At 37.9% G+C, this 23,788-nt stretch overlaps 1 protein-coding gene across 3 annotated transcripts in view; it reads right to left on the bottom strand.

Moving 5' to 3' along the window:
- CMC1 (C-X9-C motif containing 1) overlaps positions 1–23,788 on the bottom strand; it is an 81,295-nt gene that overhangs the window by 44,155 nt on the left and 13,352 nt on the right. For 2 of the 3 annotated variants that reach the window (XM_049870960.1, XM_049870961.1), the window contains one exon: positions 15,598–15,687. The exons of the other annotated variant lie outside the window; for it this stretch is intronic. In XM_049870960.1, coding sequence (XP_049726917.1) covers positions 15,598–15,687 — 90 coding nt within the window. The remainder of the gene's footprint in view (positions 1–15,597; positions 15,688–23,788) is intronic. 3 annotated transcript variants of the gene reach the window in all.

The raw sequence follows: 23,788 nt of genomic DNA on the forward strand, positions 1-23,788 counted from the left end.
AAATACAACAAATCCATTTGTTTAGCAGAGGCAATGAATAACCAAGGTGACTATGGACACCTACAAGAATAATAAAAAGTTTCAACACCAGAGACCACGGCACACTAACTCTGTAGCAGGAACATGCTTCAGCTAAAGCTCGTCTGCACACAGCAGCCTGACACGTTTAGTCCACGCCAGGGGTTCCACTACAGCAGCCGAAGAAAGGAGCGCCCCCTTAGCTCTGCACATGTAGCCTGTCACCATTAACGAACAGATTCCAGTTTAAAAAGAATGCAGAAAACCAAAATTTAGAAAGCAAACTTGTTGATTTGTCTTATATTCCGCTGCCAAATTAATCTACTTTCAATTCTATCTGTAAAAAGTCTTCTCCTGGGAAGGGAAAGAAGAGAAGAGAGGAGGAAAGAAAGGAAAAGAGGGAGGGGGGAAGAACAAACTTGAGATGCTTCCTATCTCTTAAAAACCAAACCAAACTTGTTGTCATTGAGTCAATCCTGACTCAATGGCGAACCTATACGACAGAGTAGAACTGCCCCACAGGGTTTTCAAGGAGTAGCTGGTGCATTCTAACTGCCAACTTGCTGGCTAGCAGCCAAGCTCTTAACCACTGCACCACCAAGGCTCCTCTGATCAAGTGATACCCAGTACCCACTACTGTGGAGCTGATTTCAACTCACAGCAACACCATAGGGTTTCCAAGGTCGTAAATCTCTACGGAAGCAGACTGCCACATCTTTCTCCCTCGGAGCTGCTGGTTGCTTTTGAACTATTGACCTTTCAGTTGGTAGTTGATCACTTTAACCACTGCACCACCAGGGCTGAACAAGTGATAGGCATCAATAAATATTTAATAAGAATGCTTATAAAGTTCATTAAGTCTGCAAATTAAGAGCAATGTTATAAAAAAAATTAATTTCTGAAGAAGCAAATGTCTGGTTATCTACTCAATCTTCATTACTGTTACCCAAACCAAAACCAAACCCAGTGCCATCGAGTCAATTCCGACTCATAGCGACCCTATAGGACAGAACAGAACTGCCCCATAGAATTTCCAAGGAGCGCCTGGGAGATATGAACTGCCAACCCTTTGGTTAGCAGCCATAGCACTTAACCGCTACGCCACCAGGGTTTCCTCATTACTGTTACTCAATAAAAAACAACTGATGAATGTAAAAACAATCTAGAAAACAGAGAAATTTTTTAAAAATCACCATTATTCCCAACACTTAGAAATAATTCCTATTGACATTTATTCATAAGTCTCTTCACAGTATAAATTATAGTTCTAATTTAAATATTTAAAGACACTTTGGCTCCAGAAGAACAAGGCCTGAGTCTGCTATGTACACAGTGTGTCTGCAGTGCCTGGTAGGTAGTTAAGTGCTCATAAAAAATGTATGGAATCAGTCAATTTGGGTAAGCTCTTCCTGTACTTCACCTACACCAAATATATCTCCGACTACCATAAAAAGGAACCTCATGGGATCAAAGTGGCAAGAGCAACTCGAAGGATTAGACAGGAACCTTAGGGGGCAGTGAGTTCATGTTAATGGGGGAGGAACAACTCAGAAAAGGAGGGTGAGGATGGTTGAGCAACTGGAAGGATGTAATCAACGTCACTGGGCTGCACATGCAGAAGCGGCTGAGCTGGTGAATGTTTTGCGGTGTATATTCTCAAAAACAAAAGTGAAAAAAAAAGGACCCTCAGCATATATAATAATTTGCAGATTTTAAGAAACTAAGCCAAGAGTCCGCCAACTTTCTGTAAAAGGCCATACAGTAAATATTTTAGGCTTTGTGGGCCATATGGTCGCTGTCGCAACTACCCAACTCGGCTCCTGTAGTGAAAAAGCAGTCAGACAATACATAAGCAAATAAACTTTATTTACCAAGACAGGCAGCAAGCCAGATCTGAGCAGCAGGCTGTAGTTTGCCAGCCCTGGAATGAAACCAAGATATTGTGAGATTTCTCTCGTATCAATCAAGGTATTTACTTTGATTGCAAATGATATATATTATTTTTTTATATGATATACCATAATTTATATAATCAATTTGCCTTTTGACATCTGCGTTTTTGGCGATGTTCCATACTATATGTAATGCTGTGCTGAACATGCTTACACATATATTTCATTACACAACTCCGATCATTTCCTTAAGATAAACCCCTACAAGATGAATTGCTTAGGTTAAAGGTAACTACATTTAAGAATTTCTCTGAATTTTAACAATACAGAATTTCTTTCATAGAATTGCACCCAATCAACCTACATCCTACATCCCTAGCCAGTGGTGTGAATCCCTGCCTTTCCAAGCCCTCACCAGCATTATACATTATATATGCGTTCTTATTCATTAATACCTCATTATGCATCTGATCAGAACTCAGTATTGGTTTACTTTTTCTTGTCAGGTAACATTTATATACAACGAAATACACAAATCTCACATATGCCACTTGAGGAATTCCAACAAAGCCATACACCTGCACAACCCAAATCACTAACAAGATCCAGAACATTAAAATCACCCCAGGAAATTCCTTTAATGTGTCTTCTCAGTCAATAACTGTCCCACCCCCGGCTCAACAGCACAACATTGTTCAAACGGTTTTTGACTGTTCTAGACCATCATATAAACGTTGCCTGGCCTAGAACATCATGTAAAAGCGTATGGACTCTTTTATACTTCACTCAGCATAATGGTTTTGAGATTCACCTCTACTGCTGGAAGTTTGTTTCATTTGACTACGCCACACTCTTACTGAAAGATAACCAGGCGATTTTCAGTTTTTTTTAGCTATTACGAATAAACTACTCAGAGTATTACCGTACAGATCTTTTGTATACACAAGAAAGCCTTCTTTATTGTATAGAACTCTGAGCGGAGTTGCTGGCTTACAGGGCATTTCTATGTTTAATGGACACTGTCAATGTTTTAATTGCAGCCATTTGGTAGGTATGTGATTCCAATTCCATGAAGGTTGTCCTTATGATACTGTCCCACAGGTCCCTGAGGGTCTATTCATTGTTTTTTTTTTTTTCTACTCACTATTCTGTAGATTGGGTATTTCTACTACCTGTTTTTAACTTCATGACTCCTTCTGTCAATTCTATTCTGAAGTTTTTACTTCAGATAGTGTATTTTTCAGTTCTAGAATATCTATTTGGTTTGTTTTTATTGCTTCTAATTCTCTGTTAAGATTTCTATCTCTTCACTCACCGCAAACATATTCTCCTTTACATTCTTAAGCAGTTACAACAGCTGCTTTAAAATCTTTGTCTGCTAATTCAAGTAACTCAGTTATCTTGGATTTTACCTTTGTCTTTTCTTTTGAGAACGGGTTACGTTTTCCTGTTTCTGGGTATGCTGAGTAATTCTGAATTGTATCCTGGATATTGTGAATGGTATGACATAGAAAGTCTGACTTCATTATGTGTTCGTGAGGAAAATTTCCCCTTTTCATTTAAGCAGTAAGTTTACTTGCCTTAATTCAAACTTTAAAACTGTATCCCCTCCAACGAATAGTGGGTGGCAGCTCAAATTCTGGTTCAGTTCTTTTGGCCTTCACTAAGCTACATGAAATCTGCCCCACACGTATGTAGTTCAGGCTTCAGCCTAAGCAGTTTACATGCAGAATACAAGCCTCCTCTTCTCTGGCCCTCTCCCTCTTTGGATGTATGCTCCCTCCAATGCCTGCAGTTACACCAAGGCCTGTCTTTGGTTTTTCAAGCCAGCAAGACCAATGGCTCTTTCATTTTGTTTTGTTCTGAGAATGAGTTTCACCACTCTGCATGGCATAGATTCGCCCAATGCCATTCCTTTCATTCAAGGTTTGACTCTTCTCCAATTTTTTTTGTTTACTCTCCAATGCCTTCAGGTAGTTGTTTTTTACATTTTGTTTATAGTTATTTGCAGAAGGATTGGTCTGACAGGAGCTACCTAAGGCGTACCAAAAGTGAAGCTCCTCCGTTATGAATTCGAATCATACCACAGTCACAGGTAAAATACAGCACTGCAGGTTTTGGTTTGCAATTAACCAAATGGAAGTGAGGGCAAACACTATTCATGCTTAATGATACATAATTTATAGAGTGAAACTTGGTGGCCTCTACCCATTTTTTAAATTGGATACTCATAACCAGCAGGGCCCTTGATCAATAGTATCTGAAGTTGAAATAGATGTCCCACTTCTAGGTAGATAAGCAGCAGAAATGCACACACCTAAGTACAAAAGGCCTAAACCAGAAGGTTTATATTAGTCCAGTAAAGACTGGAAATGACCTCAACGCCACCATGGTAGAAGGGCGGAATGATTTATAACATTTCCATGTAAGGTTCTACACCCAAAAACCAAACCAAACCCAGTGCCGTCGAGTCGGTTCTGACTCATATGGCGTAGTGGTTAAGTGCTACAGCTGCTAACCACGTGGTCGGCAGTTCAAACCTGCAGGCGCTCCTTGGAAACTCGATGGGGCAGTTCTGCTCTGTCCTATAAGGTCGCTATGAGTCTGAGAAGGTACTATACAGAGATGAAAATGAGGGCACTACTGTTACACGCAACACGGGTGCAGCTAACAAACATAATGTTGAACAACAGAAGCCGGACACAAAAGAACACATACTATATGACTCCGTTTAAATTAAAAAACAGGCAAACAAATCCACGAAGTTAGCTGTCAAAATGGTGGTTACCTTTTGGCGGCAGGAAGGGGGTAGTGATTGAGAATGAGCACAAAGAAGGCGGATCTGGTCAATTTCTATTTATTGTGCTTGATAGCGGTTACACAGCTAAGTTCACTTTGTGATAATTCATCAAGGTGGACATTTATAATTTGTGTATGCATAAGATAAAAAAGTTTAGCTAAGAAAAATACTTATTTTCGTTTTGGAAAATATGAGAAAACAACACATGAGAAATAACCTATAACTCACCTTTCTTCTCCCATATTTCTAGTTATTGTTAAACTTGGATGTATTTCTTTTTTCCTACACACAAAAATATGTTTTTTCATAAGCAGGACTATACAATGTATATGATTTTATATCCTGCTCTTTACTTTTTTTTACTTAGCATACGAGCATGTTCACATTTGTTACTGGTCCTTCATAAAATTCACTACTACATGTGCCACATAGTTTAATTTTATCTTTCATAAGAATTTATAAGGTAAAGAAAATCAATAAAAAAGTTTCAATTTCAGTAAAAACTACATATCAAAGAAGTAGATACTGTTAATTATAAATTATAAAAATAAAATATTTAACACCTAACTCATTTACTATGCTGTATGGTATGACTGTATCTTTTTTTTTTTATGGTATGACTGTATCTTTTCTGAGTAAATGAATGGCCTGCAGTTCGTAGGGTACCACAGAAAACAATTAAAAATAAACCCTGAAAAAAAAAATTAAAAATTGCTTAGGCTATAGGAAGAAAATAACTATTCCTGGTTGATGAAGCCTGGCGTATATAGCACAGAGCAGGCACAATCCAGCAATGAAAACGTACCAATTGGAAAGAGACTAGCATATAGACCAAAAATAATAAATACCAAGCAAAGCATATCATTACTTACAAATCCATCGTTCCTGACCAACACAGCGAATTGATACGACGACACTCTTTCCAAATGACTCGAATTCACAGCGGCCAGGCAGCCATTACCACGTGATTACAGCTGGTGCAAATGAACTCTATTTGCTATCCTTGATACGGTAAACGGTATGATGGAAAGAATACTAGATTGGAAATTAAGATACCTGGATTCTAATGACAGCACTGATATAAATTAAGTCATGTAATACTAAGTTGGTCATCTGCTACCTTTATTGCAGTTTGAAACCTTGTCTTTGTTAGCCTAGCACCATATACTGCACATAGCAGTATTGAAGAACAGTTTACTGAACTAATAAGTCAACGCAGTTATGGTATGTTCTGGAAGGGAAGTGGTCTATGTAAAATGTTGAAAGGAAAATCAGGGAACTAACATGTCAGTTTTTAATCAATCATTAACAAGCTGAAAAGGTATACGACTGTAGAGAACTTGCACTATTTACCCAAAAACATTTGGAAAATATTAGAACCACCACAACTGGATAATCACTCTACTCCTTTGTTTCCCTTCAAAAGAGGAATTAATTTTTACTACTGTTTAATGCAATGGTTCCAAACACACGTCTAACAGACACCACAAAGTTAACACGCTCAAAACTAAACTCCTGGTCCACCAACCAGTAAAAAATAAAATGAGATAATAAAGTAACTCTACCTGCAGCTTTCCTCATCTCTGTTAACTACAACTCCATTATTTTACTTTCTTGGGACAAATAATAGGGACCCACCTCTTTGCCTGTTGCCTGTACCTTCAGTATACATCCCCGATATGCTTACTTCTCACCACTTCCAATCCACCATCATCTGTCACTTGGATTATCAAAAACACATCCTTACTAGTGTCCCCGATTCTGCCCTTGCTCCATTCCATCTACTCTTAACACAGCTATTTAATTGTAAATTAGACCCTGGCTCACTCCATTGCTCAAAGCCATCAATGTCTTTCCATTTCTCACAATAAAAACCAACGTTCTTAGTACCTGTTGTTGTTTTTAGGTGCCATCCAGTTGATTTAGACTCATACGGACTCCATGTGACAGCACAGAAGTACCCCATAAGGCTTCCTTGGCTGTAATCTTTAGAGAGCAGACCACCAGTCTTTCTCCCACAGAACTACTAGGTAGTTTTGAATTGTCAGGCTTTCGATTAGCAGCTGAGCGCTACCTGTTGAGCCATCAGGGCTCCTCAAGATCCTAAATGAAACTACCCCAATGCTTCTCCGAACTTCTCCTTTTCCCCTCTCCCTCATTCTACTGGAACCACCACATGCACTTTCGGTGTTCCTTGAACATGACAGCCCCTCTAGAAAACTAACAGTTTTTAAAAAACAGTTCTAAATCTACCGGTCTATGCATTCTCAAGTTTTGCACATACCAAATAACCTCCTTTATTTTTCCAAAGGGCATACAAGATTTCCACAAGACAGTATTTCAGTTAAAATAGAATTATTTGCAAGTGTTTGCAAAGAGTTTCCCAGTATTGGGCCCTGATTATCTAGATAGAATGCCAATTACAACTGGAGGATCAGCAGGTAGCTTAAGTCACGCGTGATCTTGTACTCAGGTTGCACGTACAGGGCACGCCATGGTACTGTTTAAAGACTGTATTTAATTCTGGATTAATTTCTCACGAGATGAAAGGATTTAGGTATATTACAACAAAATAATTGAAAGTTGATGTCTATGAAGACCATATAGTAAAAAAACCCGCTAATGAAGTACTGGCAGAACGACTCATATTTCACATTAACAGTATCTATTCACGCTCATAATATTTAAGTTTCAAGCCATAAAATTCTTTGCTTTTGTGTTCAAATGTAGATTTTTCACAGACTTATACTTTCAAAGATGAGATGTATAAAAATTGTTTAAAGTATTATATTCAGCTGACCTGACAAATCTCCCTGATAATCTAGTCATTTACAGATTTAGCATTTAAAAGATTTCACTTACTTCTGAACCTAAAACATACTGCACATCTTTCTGTGAGAAAAAAACCACCAGCTATTTTATTCAAGAGTATTTATGTCCAATCACACATAGTTTTATTCCAAAATTGCTCCTGTTACTCAGATATAACAACTGTAACAAGCCACTTTAAGGAGCTACAATAGAAGCATAAGTTAACAAATGTAACAAACGTAAATTAATGAATAATGACTATTACATATTTGTTCAGCGCCTTTACTTTAAGGATGATTCCGCTGTATTTGTGACTGGTATTAAGTCTATTACTCAAGTTGACATTGGTATGACATCAACCCAAATGGGTACACACAAATACCTATTGCCAATTAACATTTATTGGGTTTATGTCCATGTACAGAAAAGAGTTAACATAGCAAGTTTGAGACTGCTAATGTTTAGAAAGGTCTGCTCGGAAGGTTGGCCTTTGGCTGGCATCTAAGAACTTGAACTTCGGAAGTGTTCTCACCATTCCCTAAGTGGTAAGAGTGACTCATTTTGTCTAAACTGAGCAGACAATATAGTATATTCTTGTCTTAGTCATCCAGTGCTGCTATAACAGAAATATCACAAGTGGGGGGCTTTAACAAACAGAATTTTATTTTTCACAGTTAGGAGGCTAGAAGTCGGAATTCAGGGTGCCAGCTCTAGGGGAAGGCTTTCTCTCTCTGTCAGCCCTAGAGGAAGGTCCCTGTCTGTCTGAGTTTCTATTCCTTGGTAATCTTCCTGTAGTGTGCCATTTATCTTGCCCCATTTCTGCTTTTCTTCCTTGCTTAATCTGCTCCTTTTATATCTCAAAAGAGACTGACTCAAGACATATCCCATACTAACACTGTCTCATTAAGGTAACAAAGAAGACCCATTCTCAAATGGAATTATGACTACAGGTTAAAGAATTAGGATTTACAACACTTATTTCTGGGGGACACAATTCGATCACAACAAATGCTGAATACTTTCCTTCTGGGTGTCTGGTATGTGCTAGACAGAGGTGTTCTGTGACCAGCTCCCAATAAAAACTCTGGGCACTGAGTCTCTATAGAGCTTCTCCAGCAGGTAACACTTTATACATGTTGCTATAATTTGATGCTAGAGGAATTAAGCTGGTCCAAAGTGACTTCTTAAGACAAAACTCTTGGAAGCTTGCACCTGGTTTTATCTGGACTTTGCCCTACTGACCTTTGCCCCTTGCTAACTTAGCTTTGTATTCTTTGCTGTAATAAACCTCAGCCCAGAGTACAACTATATACTTAGTCCTTTGAGTCTTCCTAACAAAGCAAGGAGCCTAGGAGTGGTCCTTGGAAGAAGTACAGCCAGAATGCTCCTTAGAAGCCAGGATGGTGAGACTTTGTCTCACATACTTCGGACGTGTTATCAGAAGGGACCAGTCCTTGGAGAAGGACATCATGCTTGATAAAGTAGAGGATCAGCAAAAAAGAGAAAGACCCTCAATGAGATGGACTGACACAGTGGCTACAACAACGGGCTCAAATACAGCAACGATTGTAAGGATGGTGCAGCACTAGGCGGTGTTTTGTTCTGTGTACACAGGGTCGCGAAGAGTCAAAACTGATTGGACAGCACCTAACAATAACAAGGAGTGATCTTGGGAACCCCCAACATGGTGCAGTGTTAAGTTCAAAGAACAGGAACTGTGTCTTTTGCCTATTTTTATTTCTTAGAATACCTGACATACCCTTTTATATAGAAGATATTCATATATTTGGATATCAGTCTATAGACATGCCATACGCTCACTTTAATGTTAGTTAACATTGGTGAACTGGGTAAATGGAAAATACAGTTTATATGTGATGTTAATGGCACAGTTCAAACAACAAATGAGGAGTTTGGAGCAGGTTTGTGTAACATAGGTGGTTATTTTGACTACTGATTATTTTGACTAAATATAGTCGGAGTCAATTTTCAACTCATACTGATCCCATGTGACAGAGGAGAACTACCCCACAGGGCTGTCTACTTTACGGGAAAAGTAGAATCTTCACAGGAGCAGATGGCCAGGTCTTTCTCCCACGGAGCTGCTGGGTGGGTTTGAAACTCCAGCCATTCAGTTAGCAGCTGAGTGCTTAACCATTGCATCACCAAAAAAAAAAAAAAAACAAGCTCACTGCCATCAAGTTGACAGCCCTCCAATTTGTTTTAATGTTGTTCTGATTTTCTCTGCTTATGAACCACCTAAAGAATATCCTAACCATTCTTAATTTGATTTTCTTTCTTGTCAATTCACGTATCTTTGGAGTCTAGTAAAAGGTAACATACTTCAGTTGCATGTGGCAGACGAAAGAATACGGGCACATGATTCCACCAAGTTTCTGTGCTGTAGCTCTGTGGTGTTTCAGAGAAACAATTCACGCTTCCTTATATTTTACATAATTCCTTCATGACTATGACCCGCCTTTTTGATATTGGTCAGGATATCAAAGACAGCAACAGAAGATACTGATATGAAAGAAACATTAAAAAAAGGTAAAAGAAGAAGGGTCAAGGAATGAAAGAAGTCAACCGAATATACCTAGGTTAAGGAAAGTTCCAGGTCACTCCCAAGGACAACATACTTTTTTGGTCTTAATCTGGCATAGCAAAAAGAAAAATGGGCTTTCAGTAATCTTAAAGCAAACTTCATTGTCCAAAATATAGACTACATCAAAGGCCAACATTGCAACTCATAAGAGTCAAGAAATGAAGATCTTTTTATAAAACACAGCAACTTACTTACTCTTGCTCTTCTGAGAGCCCTATTTCTAGGAGAAAATTTTACAGTATTAGAATGTATAATTTACCAATATCCGTGGCAAATAATATTTCAAAAAATATTATGAAGATATAATATGAATCATAGTCACAAAGCTGAAAGCACTCTCCCAAAGTCATCAACCAAATCATCTCCCTAAAACACAAGCTGGCTTACCCTCAGATCCATAAAAAAAAAAAAAACAATGACTCTATCATCACACTTGGCAGATTTCTGTTTTGGCTTTTTTTGGAGGGAGAGTGGAAATAAGAGAGAGATGGTACATCCCAGCATTTTCCTTCAATTCTTGCTAATTTTGTCAAAGTTCACACATTAAAGATCAGCATTCTTGAGTCTATCAGTATCTAGTCTGTAAACTAAGCCACCTCTACTACCCAAAGTTCCAAAGAGAAAGGTGCGGAGCACTAGTTTTCTCTTCAAAAAGAAAAAAAAAAAAGTATATTTTATTTAGTCAGATTCTCAAGTTGACCCCAATTTAGTAATGCAAACACTGCTTAATTATCATTCAAAAGCTGAGATTTTCTTGTATAGCCTTCATTATACTGAACTTATGGTGACTTTATACAAAGTCACTGTACAATTAGAATCATGTCATTGTAGATTAAAATTATATTTTAAAGTACTATGGCCCATGAAGATGAAACATTCTAAATGTTTTCTGCTGCTTAAGACAAACTTGATCGTGTTTAAACATAAGGTAAAATGTGCAACTCAGATTAAATCAGTGGATATACACCAATAGCATATAGATAATTAAGGTATCATGGAAGCTGGTTAAAAAATTATAATGAAGAGAGAACTAGTAAGAATATAGCAACCTGGCTGAAATTGATATTCATTAGGGTACTCTTCACATCAATAGGGAGCATTTGGGCTCTGTGGTCTTTATCAGTGTCCCAGCTGGTAATGGTTGAAGGTTAATGCCTTACCCCATTCTGTTCAATTTTCTATCCTAATTAGCCCTCCAAATCTATAGCTGTGAGCACCAAGTGTCTGTGCTCAAAAGAAACTAATTAATGCTAGCAAATTAGATCAAGTCCAAAGATCCAACAGCCAAACTCTTAGTTAAATGCGCCTTGTTAATAGGAAGTATAGCTGTCAATAACTGCTGTTGCTGACTGTAATGAGGCATCTTTCTTTCATTGAAAGTGATTTCATTTCTCTTTGTCCCTGGAAAGCTGTTCCATCTCCTTCACAAACCTAAGTTTCTGGCAGTCTGACCCAATTCTTGTGATCAGCTGGGTTGAAATGACATGAAAAAAATCAAAGAGAAAAGCTTTCCCACATAATCATGTTTCAGGCATTTAGCAGAAAGTCAGATCACTTATTAAAATTCCTGTATCTTTACCCAAGAACAATACAATTAGCACACACAATGCTTTTATATAAAATCCTATATGGTAATACGCCACATAACGTCCGTTCAGGCAACATCTGACTGCATGTACGTCCGTGGCTGCGTACCAGAATAAAAAGGGGTAGTCAAACATGTAAGAGCCTGAGAAGTCAGAATGACAGGTGGAGGTTCATGATTTTTTCTTTTTTTCAGATATGTACTTCCAAATGCTGCTGAAAGGTCAAGCAATGTGAAAAAACCATGTGTGTGTATATATGTATCTGTGTTACATTTACCGACATAGTGTCCATGTGTATACTGGCATCTGCTATTTTCTAGTCTCTCCTTTATAGGATAAATTACTCCTGAGAAGATGAAAGGAGTTCACTATAACTGGAGGAAATTTATGCAGCTGTTGGTTTCATGCTTCCATTTAGGCCGAGAGTTGGAAGAGAGTTGAAGACGCAACACTTGAGAAAAGCAGAGGTTTGAAATTTCCATTGAGGAATCTGTGGCAGTTTAAGAGGCAAAAGAGAACTACCAATCTGGAAATGAAACAAAAGATTATTAAACAACACGGAAGTGGAAGATCAATGAGTGCTATTGCTTGCAATTAGGCATGTTCACATGACGTCCACATCATGTAATGTCCTATCGTGGATGTTAAGTGACGCACAACTATACCATAATTATTTAAAAACCAGAGGCTATAAACAGTAAATAAACTACGATGGAAGTGTCCTGATTCCAAATTACAACGTATTGTTCAGTGTAAAGGTAACTGCTGGTCTGCTGTTTGAGCAATACCAGTGATGTTCTTTCTTAATTCACAAAGTTAAATGGGGAATCTAAGGATTTATTCTTCTTTTCTAAAATAATCAATTTTAGATTCTAAACCACTGTTTCGGACCACACAGCCTAGAAAATCAATATCTCATTATCTATAAGAAGTTCAAATATTCAAAACTTAATTAGGTTATAACATATGCTCTAATAAGGGCAAATATGTTGAAATAACCCAAACGAATCCTAAGTTTTAAGATGTTTTTCAGTCTTTAGACCTAAATAATTTAACTCTTGATAAAGAAGTTAAAAGGAAACATTTTCTTTCCTGTACTTTTGTAAAGTAGTACCTTGCAACACAAACAGGTATTTTAAAGTTATACTCCGTTTCTTTTATTTCAAAAACTGAAAACAGAAGTTTCACCTTCAAAGAGTAAGCAAAGGCAATTCTGAAACCCAAAACCATGCAATCATTATATTTTATCTGAGTCATGTGAGTAAAAACGAAATTTTTAGACATTTTAAATAGTTCAATAAAAAAGGCATCTTAATTTTATGAATTAGCTAGCTTTCTTTCATTCTAGGACAATGTGTTACGCAACAGCATAAAGACAACTCATATTTGCAACTTTAGACTGAAGCCTCTGTAATAACATTTCCCTAGTAGTAAAAAGTGAGCCACACAACTTTATCGTTCATTTTTAAGTTTAGTTCTCCCTCATCTAAACCAGAGTATATATTATTTAAAGTTCTTAGAGGCAGGTGGAGGATTATCTCTTGAGACTGTCAGCATGACACCTGCCAATGCCAGATGTACCCTAGAACCCTGTCTGCAGGTGCCAGCGGGTTAATTTCTCCTGACACCTGGGGGTGGGGGTTGGAGGAAGGTGCTCTGATTAGACAACTAATTCATAATGAAAGCAAAAGTAATACCCAAGAATGATAATTCATTTTAAATTACTTATTTATAGTTGACTATAAGGAAACCTGAAACCCTGGTGGCGTCGTGGTTAAGTGCTACGGCTGCTAAACAAAAGGTCAGCAGTTTGAATCTACCAGGCGCTCCCTGGGAACTCTACAGGGCAGTTCGATTCTGTCCTACAGGGTCACTAGGAGTCGGAATCGACTCGATGGTAACAGGTTAGGTTACAAAAATAAAAGCGGCCACGATAAATCATTTAAGACACAGAAATGAGCATCCCGCTATGCTGAGTCTAAGGAACTACTCTTCACTCTTCTTTTACCCACTCCATCCGTCAATGACAAAGGTCATTCTAAGGGATGGCATCACGGGACACAAATGTTCTCTACATCCAAACATTACTGATACAACCTTGAAACCACCATTGGCACAGCCTGGCCCTCCTCTCCTTGAAGCGGCACGGTGGCCCATCATCCTCACTAAGAGTTATTGTGGCCCCTCAATGAAAATGACTTCCTGGGAAGGTGAAGAAGGGGTGGTCAGAAAAATAGCCTATCTCAGCAAAATTTTACGCTACTTTTTGATGACCATTCCAAGAGGCAGGTTTTTTTAAAAAGCCATTTCTTCAGTAATACTGCTACCTGCTTTTCTAATTGCCATCACGAACGGATGTATTATGCTCATGGAAGCACACACACATCCATTGCCACTGACTCAACGCCAACTCACAGCTCATGGAAGCAATAGTTAGGAAATCAAAAGACATACTGCACTGATCAAATCTGCTGCAGAAGGCCTGTTTGAAGTGTCAAAAAGCACAGATGTCTCCTTGAGGACTAAGGTGCACCTAACTCAAGCCATGGTATTTTTAATCGTCTCACATGTCTGCAAAAGCTGGACAATGAATAAGGAAGACCAAAGAAGAATTAATGTCTTTGAATTACAGTGTTGGTGAAGAATATCAAATATATCACGACTGCCAGAAGAACGAACACATCTGTTTTGGAAGAAGTACAGCCAGAATGTTCCTTAGAAGGAAGGATGGTGAGACTTTGTCTTATGTACTTTGGACATGCTATCAGGAGGGACCAGTCCCTGGAGGAGAACACCATGCTTGGTACAGTAGACAGTCAGCGAAAAAGAGGAAGACCCTCAACGAAACAGACTGACACAGTGGCTGCCACAATGGACTCAAACATAGCAACAACTGTGAGGATGGCGCAGGACCAAGCAGTGTTTCGTTCTGTTGTACACAGGGTTGCTATGAGTCGGAACCAACTTGACGGCACCTAACCACAACAATTATGGCCTCATTTTTTATCTTCCACTGCTCTGCTTAAAACTTTCATTAGAATGTTACATATTAATCAATAAAATGCAACTAGATTTATGTAATACAGGATTATTTCCAAAGAAAACATGTATATGTGGTTGCCTGGTGAATGTGTTTACATAAATATCTTCCACTGAGAAAAGTAAAGGGGAAAAAAGAAAAAGAACCAGACTTGTCTTACTGGGATTCCATTAACAATTCAGTAATAATGTCACCCAATAAATTTATCTTAGAATACACGCACGCATGGATTTTATATATATATAAAAACTCGCTGCCATTGAGTCGATTCCGACTCATAGCGACCCTACAGGACAGAGTAGAACTGCCCCACAGAGTTTCCAAAGAGCGCCTGGCGGATTCAAACTGCCGACCTTTTGGTTAGCAGCCGTAGCACTTAACCACTACGCCACCAGGGTTTCCATATATATATACACACACACACACCCCCACACACACACATATATACTTATATATATACACACACATACATATATATACACACACACAAATTGTTACTAAAAAGAAATGAAAAGAAGTCCATGTTAGATTTGATTTCTTCTTTATCAGAATCACCAGAATAACTTGTTTCTCCAGAATACTTACACCAAATTTTTCTCTCTACACAAGCATACACTTAAGAAAAAAATGTTCTTTACTACTAATTTGGAGGAATATTTTTAAATTATAAAGAAATTGAAAGCCTCCTGGAAGTTATGAAGCTGAAATACTGGTATCTCAGTGAAAGCGTGAGAGGCAATTCATACATATTAATTCACTGACTACTTGACTCTGAGGCTCAGGATTAAATTCAGATCATATTTTAAAAACGGAATTCGATCTTTATATGAATATTGGAATTTTACCTTGAACTTGTTCAGAACATCTCTCTTTGGCCTTCTCTCTCATTATTTTAGGGATCAAAACATCTTTTTCGACATGTCTGAGATGCTGTTCTAAAAAAAAAAAACAAATATTTTTCTTTAATACAGTAAAATTTGTTAGTTCAACTTATAAAAACAACACAGCCTTGTTTTTAAAAATCTAAGTCTCAAGTAAGTCACCAGATTAAGAAAAGAAAAAAAGGACCCTAGCTTCCTTAATATAAAAGCCTGTACCAAAACAAAACAAAACCCAAACACATTGCCGTTGAGTGGATTCCGACTCATAGCAACCCTACAGGTCAGAGGAGAACTGCCTCATAGGGTTTCCAAGGAGTGACTGGTGGATTCAAACTGCAGACCTTTTGGTCAGCAGTTGAGCTCTTAACCACTGTGTCACCAGGGCTCCTACAAGTACGTTAAAAACTGACTCTTTAAAGCCTGATAAAATTGTGATTCTTTCAGTCACTGAAAATCATTCCAATTTTTTTTAATTTTGCTTTAGGTGAAGGTTTACAGAACAAATTAGTTTCTCACTGAACAATTAATACACATCTTGTTTTGTGTCATTGGTTGCCAACCCCACAATATGTCAACACTCTCCCCTTCTCAACCTCGGGTTACCCATTTCCATTTTTCCTGCTTTCCTGTCCCTTCTTGCCTTCTTGTCTTTGTTTTTGGGCTAAATATTTTTTGATGCATAATAGAAAAAAAAGGAGTCCCTGGGTGGTGCAAATGGTTAAGCACTCAACTACTAGAAAAAAGGCTGGCCGTTCAAAACCACGCAGAAGCACCCTGAAAGACAGACTGGGTGATCTGCTTCCAAAACGTCACAGCCTTACAAACCCTATGGCCAACCATTCTACTATGCAGATATAGCGTCGCCACAAGTTAGAATTGACTCAATGGCACCTAACAACAACAGCAAGACATGTGAGGGACACACGTAACAACTTTCTAAACATTTCTGCAAACAATATCACAAAACTTTTACCTGTTAACATATTCCATGTAGTCTTGTCAAAAATGATGTCAGTCTAAATCGTCATCATTTTTCTTACTCGTATAATTCATAAAAAGATTTTCATCTATACTAAGATCCAAGTAGAGATGAAGAGATCCAGGATTGAGTGACACATGAGTAGCTTTTCTAACTAGTAATAAGAGTGGTCAAAGAAACAAAGGTCTGGCAGAAGAAAAAGTAGAACCACAGGTCCATATACGAAATAAAATAAGTGAGAGTTCTATGCATTTTAAACACAACTACCACAATTACACTAAGATGGCTGACTGAGCACTTGCTCCAGATTCCTACCTGCTCCTTAATTTCCTAGACAGCCCTGAAAAACAAAAAAGGGGTAGGTGTCCTCAGTAAACCAAAAATGATGAGGAATCTCTGAAAGACAAAAGGCAGATGAGATACGTTAAACGGGGTCATTGTTTCCTCAGAAAGTAATCGGAAAGAACTAATGCCACAAACAGGTGCTGCTCCACGGTCTGAAGCACCACAAACGGGAAGCAAGATGGTGCCTGGATGGAACACAAGCGTTATGTGAAGTACCTCAGGAGGGCAAACAAGTCTGTTTTTTAAGAAGTACAGCCAGAATGCTCCTCAGAAGTAAGGATGGCAAGACTTCATCTCACATATTTTGGACATGTTATCAGGAGGAATATGTCCCTGGAGAAGGACGTCATCCTTAGTAAAGCAGGGGATCACTGAAAAAGATGACGTTTTTCCTCTGAATTACCTGATTTGGAATTCAGAACTCTTAACATCCAGGGTTCTCCAACAGATGGAGGAAAATGCAGACAAAAATAAGGAAAAAATAGACAAAATCATGGAAAAGATAGACAAAACAATAAAAGAAATCAGGAAAATAATACATGAACAAAATGTGAAAATAAACAAACAGCTAGAAATCACACAAAAACAGCAATTAGAAATCCAAAAGATAAACAAGATTTCAGAAATGGACAGTGTCAGAGAAGGATTTAGGAGCAAATGTGAAAAAATGGAAGACGGGAGCAGGGGAATTGAAAATAAATCCTTAGACACCACCTTGTTTGAGGCAAAATTAGAAAAAAGAACAAAGAAAAATGAAGAAACCCTGAGAACGATGTGGGATACAATCAAATGCAAAAATCTGCACGTGGTCAGAGTTCCAGAACAGGGGAGGAAATGGAAAACAGAGAGGATCACTGAAGATTTGCTGACAGAAAACTTCCCTAACGTCATGAAAGACAAAAAATCAACTACCTAAGAGGCACAATGAACTCGATATAGGATAGAACCCACAAGAAAAACACCAAGACATAAAATCACAGTTGCTAAAACCAAAGACAAAGAAAGAATCTGAGAGCACCTTGAGAACAATGAAAAGTCACATAACAAAGGAGAAACAATAAGACTAAGCTCTGATTACTCAGCAGAAACCAAGCAGGCAAGAAGGCCATGGGATGACATGTATAAAAGCCTGAAAGAAAAAAACTGCCAATCAAGAATAATATGTCCTGCAACGCTCTCTCTCGAATATGGTGTTAAAATTATGACATTTCCAGATAAACAGAAATTAAGGGAATTCATAGAAAGCAAAGCAAACTTAGAAGACTTTTTAAAGGGAGTCCTTCAGTTAGAAAACCAACGGCATCAGACACTAACCTGAATCTAGCACATAAGATAGCATCAGCCAGATACCAACCCTAGATAATGAACCCTCAAGAATAAAATAAAACTAAAAAATTTACAACAGGGAACCAGAGACGTCAATCTGTAAATGACAACAAGATCAGAACAATAAAAATGGAGAGGAAGTCAAGGCTGTATCAAGTAATAAAAGCCTGGATTAAATTTAGGAAGGTAGGTGTAAATTTCAAGGTAACCACAAAGAAAGTTAACAAACCTACTCATCAATATGAAGAAGAAAAACATAAAGATTCAGTAAACACAAAATCTACAAAAACAAAAGAAATGAAAAAAAAATGCAAACAAAAGGAATTTAGCACATAAGAGTAAGAGGAACAAAGAAAACATCAGCGCCACACACAAAAAAAAAAGCACCACAAAATGAGAGCAATAAATTCACACTTATCGATAATCACACTGAATGTAAATGGCTTAAACGCACCCATAAAGAGACAGGAGTGACAGAATGGATAAAACAACAGGACCCATCAATATGCTGTCTACAAGAGACACACCTTAGGAACAACGACATAAATTTATTAAAAAAAAAAAGGATGGAAAAAAATGTATCACGCAAGCAGCTACCAGAAAAAAGCAGGAGTGGCAATATTAATCTCAGATAAAATAGACTTTAAAACAAAATCCACCATAAAAAACAAAGAAGGGCATTATATAATGATTAAAGAGACAATCCACCATGAACATATAACCATAATAAATACCTACGCATCCAGTGACAGGGCTCCAAAATACATAAAATGAACTCTAACAGCACTGAAAAGAGAAACTGATAGTTCACAGCAACAGTAGGAGATCTCAAACACACTCACTATTCTCCGTAAAGGACAGAACATATGTAAGAAACTCAACGAAGACAACAGAAGATCTAAAGACCACAATCAACCAACTTGACCTCACAGACATATACAGAACAATCCATCCAATACCAACAAAGTACACGTTCTTTTCTAATGCGCACACGCAACGTTCTCTAGAAAAGGCTACCAAGCAACCCTCAACAAAATCCAAAACGCTGAGATAATACCAAGTATCTCCTCTGATCACAATGCCATCAAAGTAGAAATAACAGGAAGAGCAAGGAAAAAAAGTCAAATAACGTGGAAAATGAATAATACCCTGCTTGAAAACCACTGGGTAACTGATGAAATCAAAAAATTGCTAGACTCCAAACAAGCATGAAAACACATCATACCAAAACCTTTGGGACACTGCAAAGGCAGTGCTCAGAGGTCAATTTATAGCAATAGATGCACACATCAAAAAAAAAAAAAAAAAAAGGGACAAAATCAAAACATTAGCTACACAACTCAAGAAAGAGAACAGCAAAATAAGCCCACAGCCACCAGAAGAAAGACAATAATAAAGATCAGAGTAGAAATAAATGAAATAGAGAATAGGAAAAAATACAGTCAACAAAACCAAAAGTTGGTTCTTTGAAAGGATCAAACAAAATAAAAAAAAAAAAAAATTCAGACCTATTGGTCTGACAGAGACTGCAGAAACCCCAGAGTATGGCCTGACACCCAGACACCCTTTTAGTTCGGTACTGAGGTCACTCCTGAGGTTCACCCTTCGGCCAAAGATTACACAGGCCCATAACAAAACAAGACTAAATGGGCACCCCAGCCCAGGGGCAAGGACTAGACAGCAGGATGGGACAGGAAAGCTGGTAATAGGCAACCCAAGGTCGAGAAGAAGAGTGCTGACATGTTGTGGGGTTGGCAACAAATGTCACAAAACAATCTATGCACTAACTGTTTAATGAGAAATTAGTTTGCTCTGTAAACCTTCACCTAAAGTAAAATAAAATTAAAAAAATAAGTTAGCCTTCTACCTTGTGCACACATAAAAGGTTACAGATTTTATTAAACATTACACAAAGAGAAATACTGTCATGGCATTCATTATAAGAGCAGAAATTTTGTGATATTTAAAGGTCAAGACAGAAAACTGAACAATAGCCTGGCAAACACTAAAAGGTTTTTTAAAGAAAACACTAAAAGAAAAAAATAAAAATAAATAAAGTTCTATTGTCCCATTTCACTGAATTTTGATAAAGAGAGAAGAAAAATGAAAAATGGCACTCTGAATTAACTGTAGGGCTAGAAATCTTGAATTCTGAATCACCGTCCCTCAGCCTAGGCTCGGGCTCTTCTGTGGTCCTGGCCAAGGCTCACTGCCTCTAAGGCAGAAGACGGTGGCAGAACCAGATCATCTTAAAGGTCTCCTCTAGCTTTAAAGTTTGTCACTTTGATTTTTAAAAATATGTTTCTATGTGACTTGGAGCACAGCTCTCTGCCCTTCGTATTTCCAATTTACAGGAAGGATGTGCCTAAGGAGATACGCCCTTAATACATTTGCTCTTAAATTTATGTTGGGGGCAGGGGGAAGATGGTGAAGTACTGGCATATTAGGATAAAGAAATAGATTAATGTAACAAAATTGGGTCCAGAGTACTTTCATACATGTATGGTCAATTTTGACAAAAGTGCCAAGGCTATTCAATGGAGAAATAAATCTTTTCGACAAATGATGGTAGAACTACTGGATAAACAAGAAAAAAGTCAGCCTGAGCACCTTCACTCCTAATTCATAGCACCCACAAAAATTAATTTGTCATGGATCATAAACCTAAATGCTAAAACTATTTTTTTTATATATATACCTTCAATTTCTTGGAGTAGACAAGATTTCTTGAAGGGGACACAAAAAGCAAAACACACCATAAAGAAAATGAAAAGACAAGCCACAGACCAGAAGAAAATATTCACAACACATATATCTGACAAAGACTTAAATTCAGAATACATGAAGAACAATTTTGTTCATACATATAATGAATTCCAACATATGTATAATAAACAACCAAATGAAACGTGGGCAAAACACTTGGACAATTCACAAAAGATCTACAAACTGTAATGTGTAAATGAAGAGTTGCCCAACATCCTTAGTCATTGAGAGAACACAAATAGAAACCACGATATCATTTCATACACGCCAGAATGACTCGAATTCAAAACACTGACACCACCAAATGCTGGAAAGAATTGGAACAGTTGGAACTTTCGTATATTGCTGGTGGGAGTGTAAAATGATAAGCTTCTCTGGAAAACTGCTTGGTCAGTTCTTGTAAACTATACACCCACAAAAAAAAAACCAAACCTGGTGCCATCGAGTCAATTCCGACTCATAGTAACCCTATAAGATAGAGTGGAACTGCCCCACAGGGTTTTTCAAGAAGCAGCCGGTGGATCTGAACTAACAAATTGTGGTTAGCAGCTGTAGCTTTTAACTACTGTGCCGCCAGGGCTAGGCCACAGTCCACTTATTCAAACACTAATCTAGGTCTTGCTCTGAAGGTAATTTGTAGATGGGATTAAGTTCTACAAGAAATTGTGTTTATGTAAAGGAGATTATCCTAGATAATCTGGGTAGGTCTGCTTCTATCAGAGGGTTCCCTAAAGAAGAATTCCACCTATGGACTACAGCTTCAGCTTGTGTCTGAAGAGTCTCAGCTTCCCTTCCTGACAGCCTGCCCTATAGATTTCAGATTTGCATAGCTAGGCCCCACATTCACATAAACCAGCTTGATAAACATTCCAGCTATCTGACCTCTAGCCAGTCACTCTCTGTACTTCAGATGTTTCATATTTAAAGTAAGACTGCACGGAGGTAAACAAAGCAGAATTAAAAACAGATCATAGAATTCCTCTTTTCCCATTCAATGCCAAGAACAAAAATAGTTTTAAAGACTATCCAAAACTTAACAACAGCAACTAAACAAGAGGTAAGACACCATATCAATAAAATTCAAAAATGGATAGCCAGAGGAGAGAAGCTAACAAAAATGAAGATTCTGGCAGAGCCAGATTGCTAATCCTCCCCTGTGGCCCTCCCACGCATCCTTCTCCCTCTCCCAAAAAAGGACAATATCCTAAGAACTATCAGCAATATACTAACAAAGAGGAGTCCAGTTTGGGAGAGAGAAACAAACAAACAAACAAAAATTCTACCTAACAAAACCACCTGGGGCTTTAGCAGTAGTAGAAAATAAGTCACCAAGTCCGGCTGTTGCCAGAGGACCCGGCTAAAATGAGCGTAAAGAGTTAAAGGATGGAGCTCCTACAAGACTGGTGGGGCCCACAGGGAGTGAGGGAAAAGGATGACACAAGGACGGCTTCCAGGTTTCTGGCTCCAAGTGAATGATGTGACCATTCCTTGAAATAGAGAATACAGAATGACCGGGTTTGGGTAAGAGAGTTCAACTCTGGACATGCTGACTTTGAAGCGCCTGTGAGACATCTCACGGAGAGGAAAGGTGATATCTACTTGAAGAGAAAATAACACGACTGGGGATACTGCCACTCATTCCTTTTCTCCTGTCCTGTTCTATAGCACAAATTGTATTTAAAACAAAACCAAACCTGCTGTTGAGTTGATTCTGACTCATAGCTACCCTATAAGACAGTAAGACTGCCCCATAGGGTTTCCAGGGAGTGGCCAGCGGATCTGAACTCCTGACCTTTTGGTTAGCAGTCATAGCTCTTAACCACTGCATCACTAGGGCTCCAAACACTGTATTTAGGCATCGGTAATTAACAGTGTTAATTATTAACAGTGTGGACCCCTGGTGGTGTAGTGGTTAAGAGCTCGGCTGGTAGCCAAAAGGTCAGCAGTTCAAATCCACCAGCCATTCCTTGGATACCTTATGTGGCACTTAGTTCTACTCTGTCCTATAGTGTCACTAGGTGTTGGAAAGGACTCGACAGCACCTAACAATGTAATTGCTGAACACATTAGAAGTAATACTGTGATACGCTGATCTATTTTTCTAAAATCAATTTCAAAGCCTTACCTCTTTCTTTCATTTATTTAGTTTTAATCCATGTAACTTATTTATAATGTGTCCTGATGAATCTATGCTTTGCTCTATAAATCTCACAACGGCCTTAGATAATTAAAAGACTATTTTCTTGTATCGGTTCCTGGAAATCAGACATAGCTTTGTAATACTGAAGCATTTTCCCATAAATGGATTGTAATAGAAATTTACCTTCCTTATGAATTCTAAGTTATTGTATTTTTACTTGAACACATTTTTTAAATGGCTCACAAGAACTCCTTCCAATCATTCTAAAACTTCCTAGGGCAAAGAAACAGTTCTAGAACTGCATGAATATTGATTTTGTTTTCCCAAACTCGGTGTGAAATCAGAAATGACAGTCTTAAAAATACATACATAAGTTCTGCTAAAGATGTTCCCATCTGGTAGCACACCAACCGCTAAACATCAATTATTAATTACATTTATATACATATTTCAAAGCTACTTCAACAGGAAAATGTCATTAATATTACATGCAAATATTATATAGTTAAAATTACAAAGTGATTCCCCTCATGTCAATGTTGCACATATATGTTATATATTTACATAAGAGCCTACAAAAATAAATCAATTTTTGAGAG

Source organism: Elephas maximus, chromosome 27 (assembly GCF_024166365.1).
Source record: "Elephas maximus indicus isolate mEleMax1 chromosome 27, mEleMax1 primary haplotype, whole genome shotgun sequence".
NCBI classification, from domain to species: Eukaryota; Metazoa; Chordata; class Mammalia; order Proboscidea; family Elephantidae; genus Elephas; species Elephas maximus.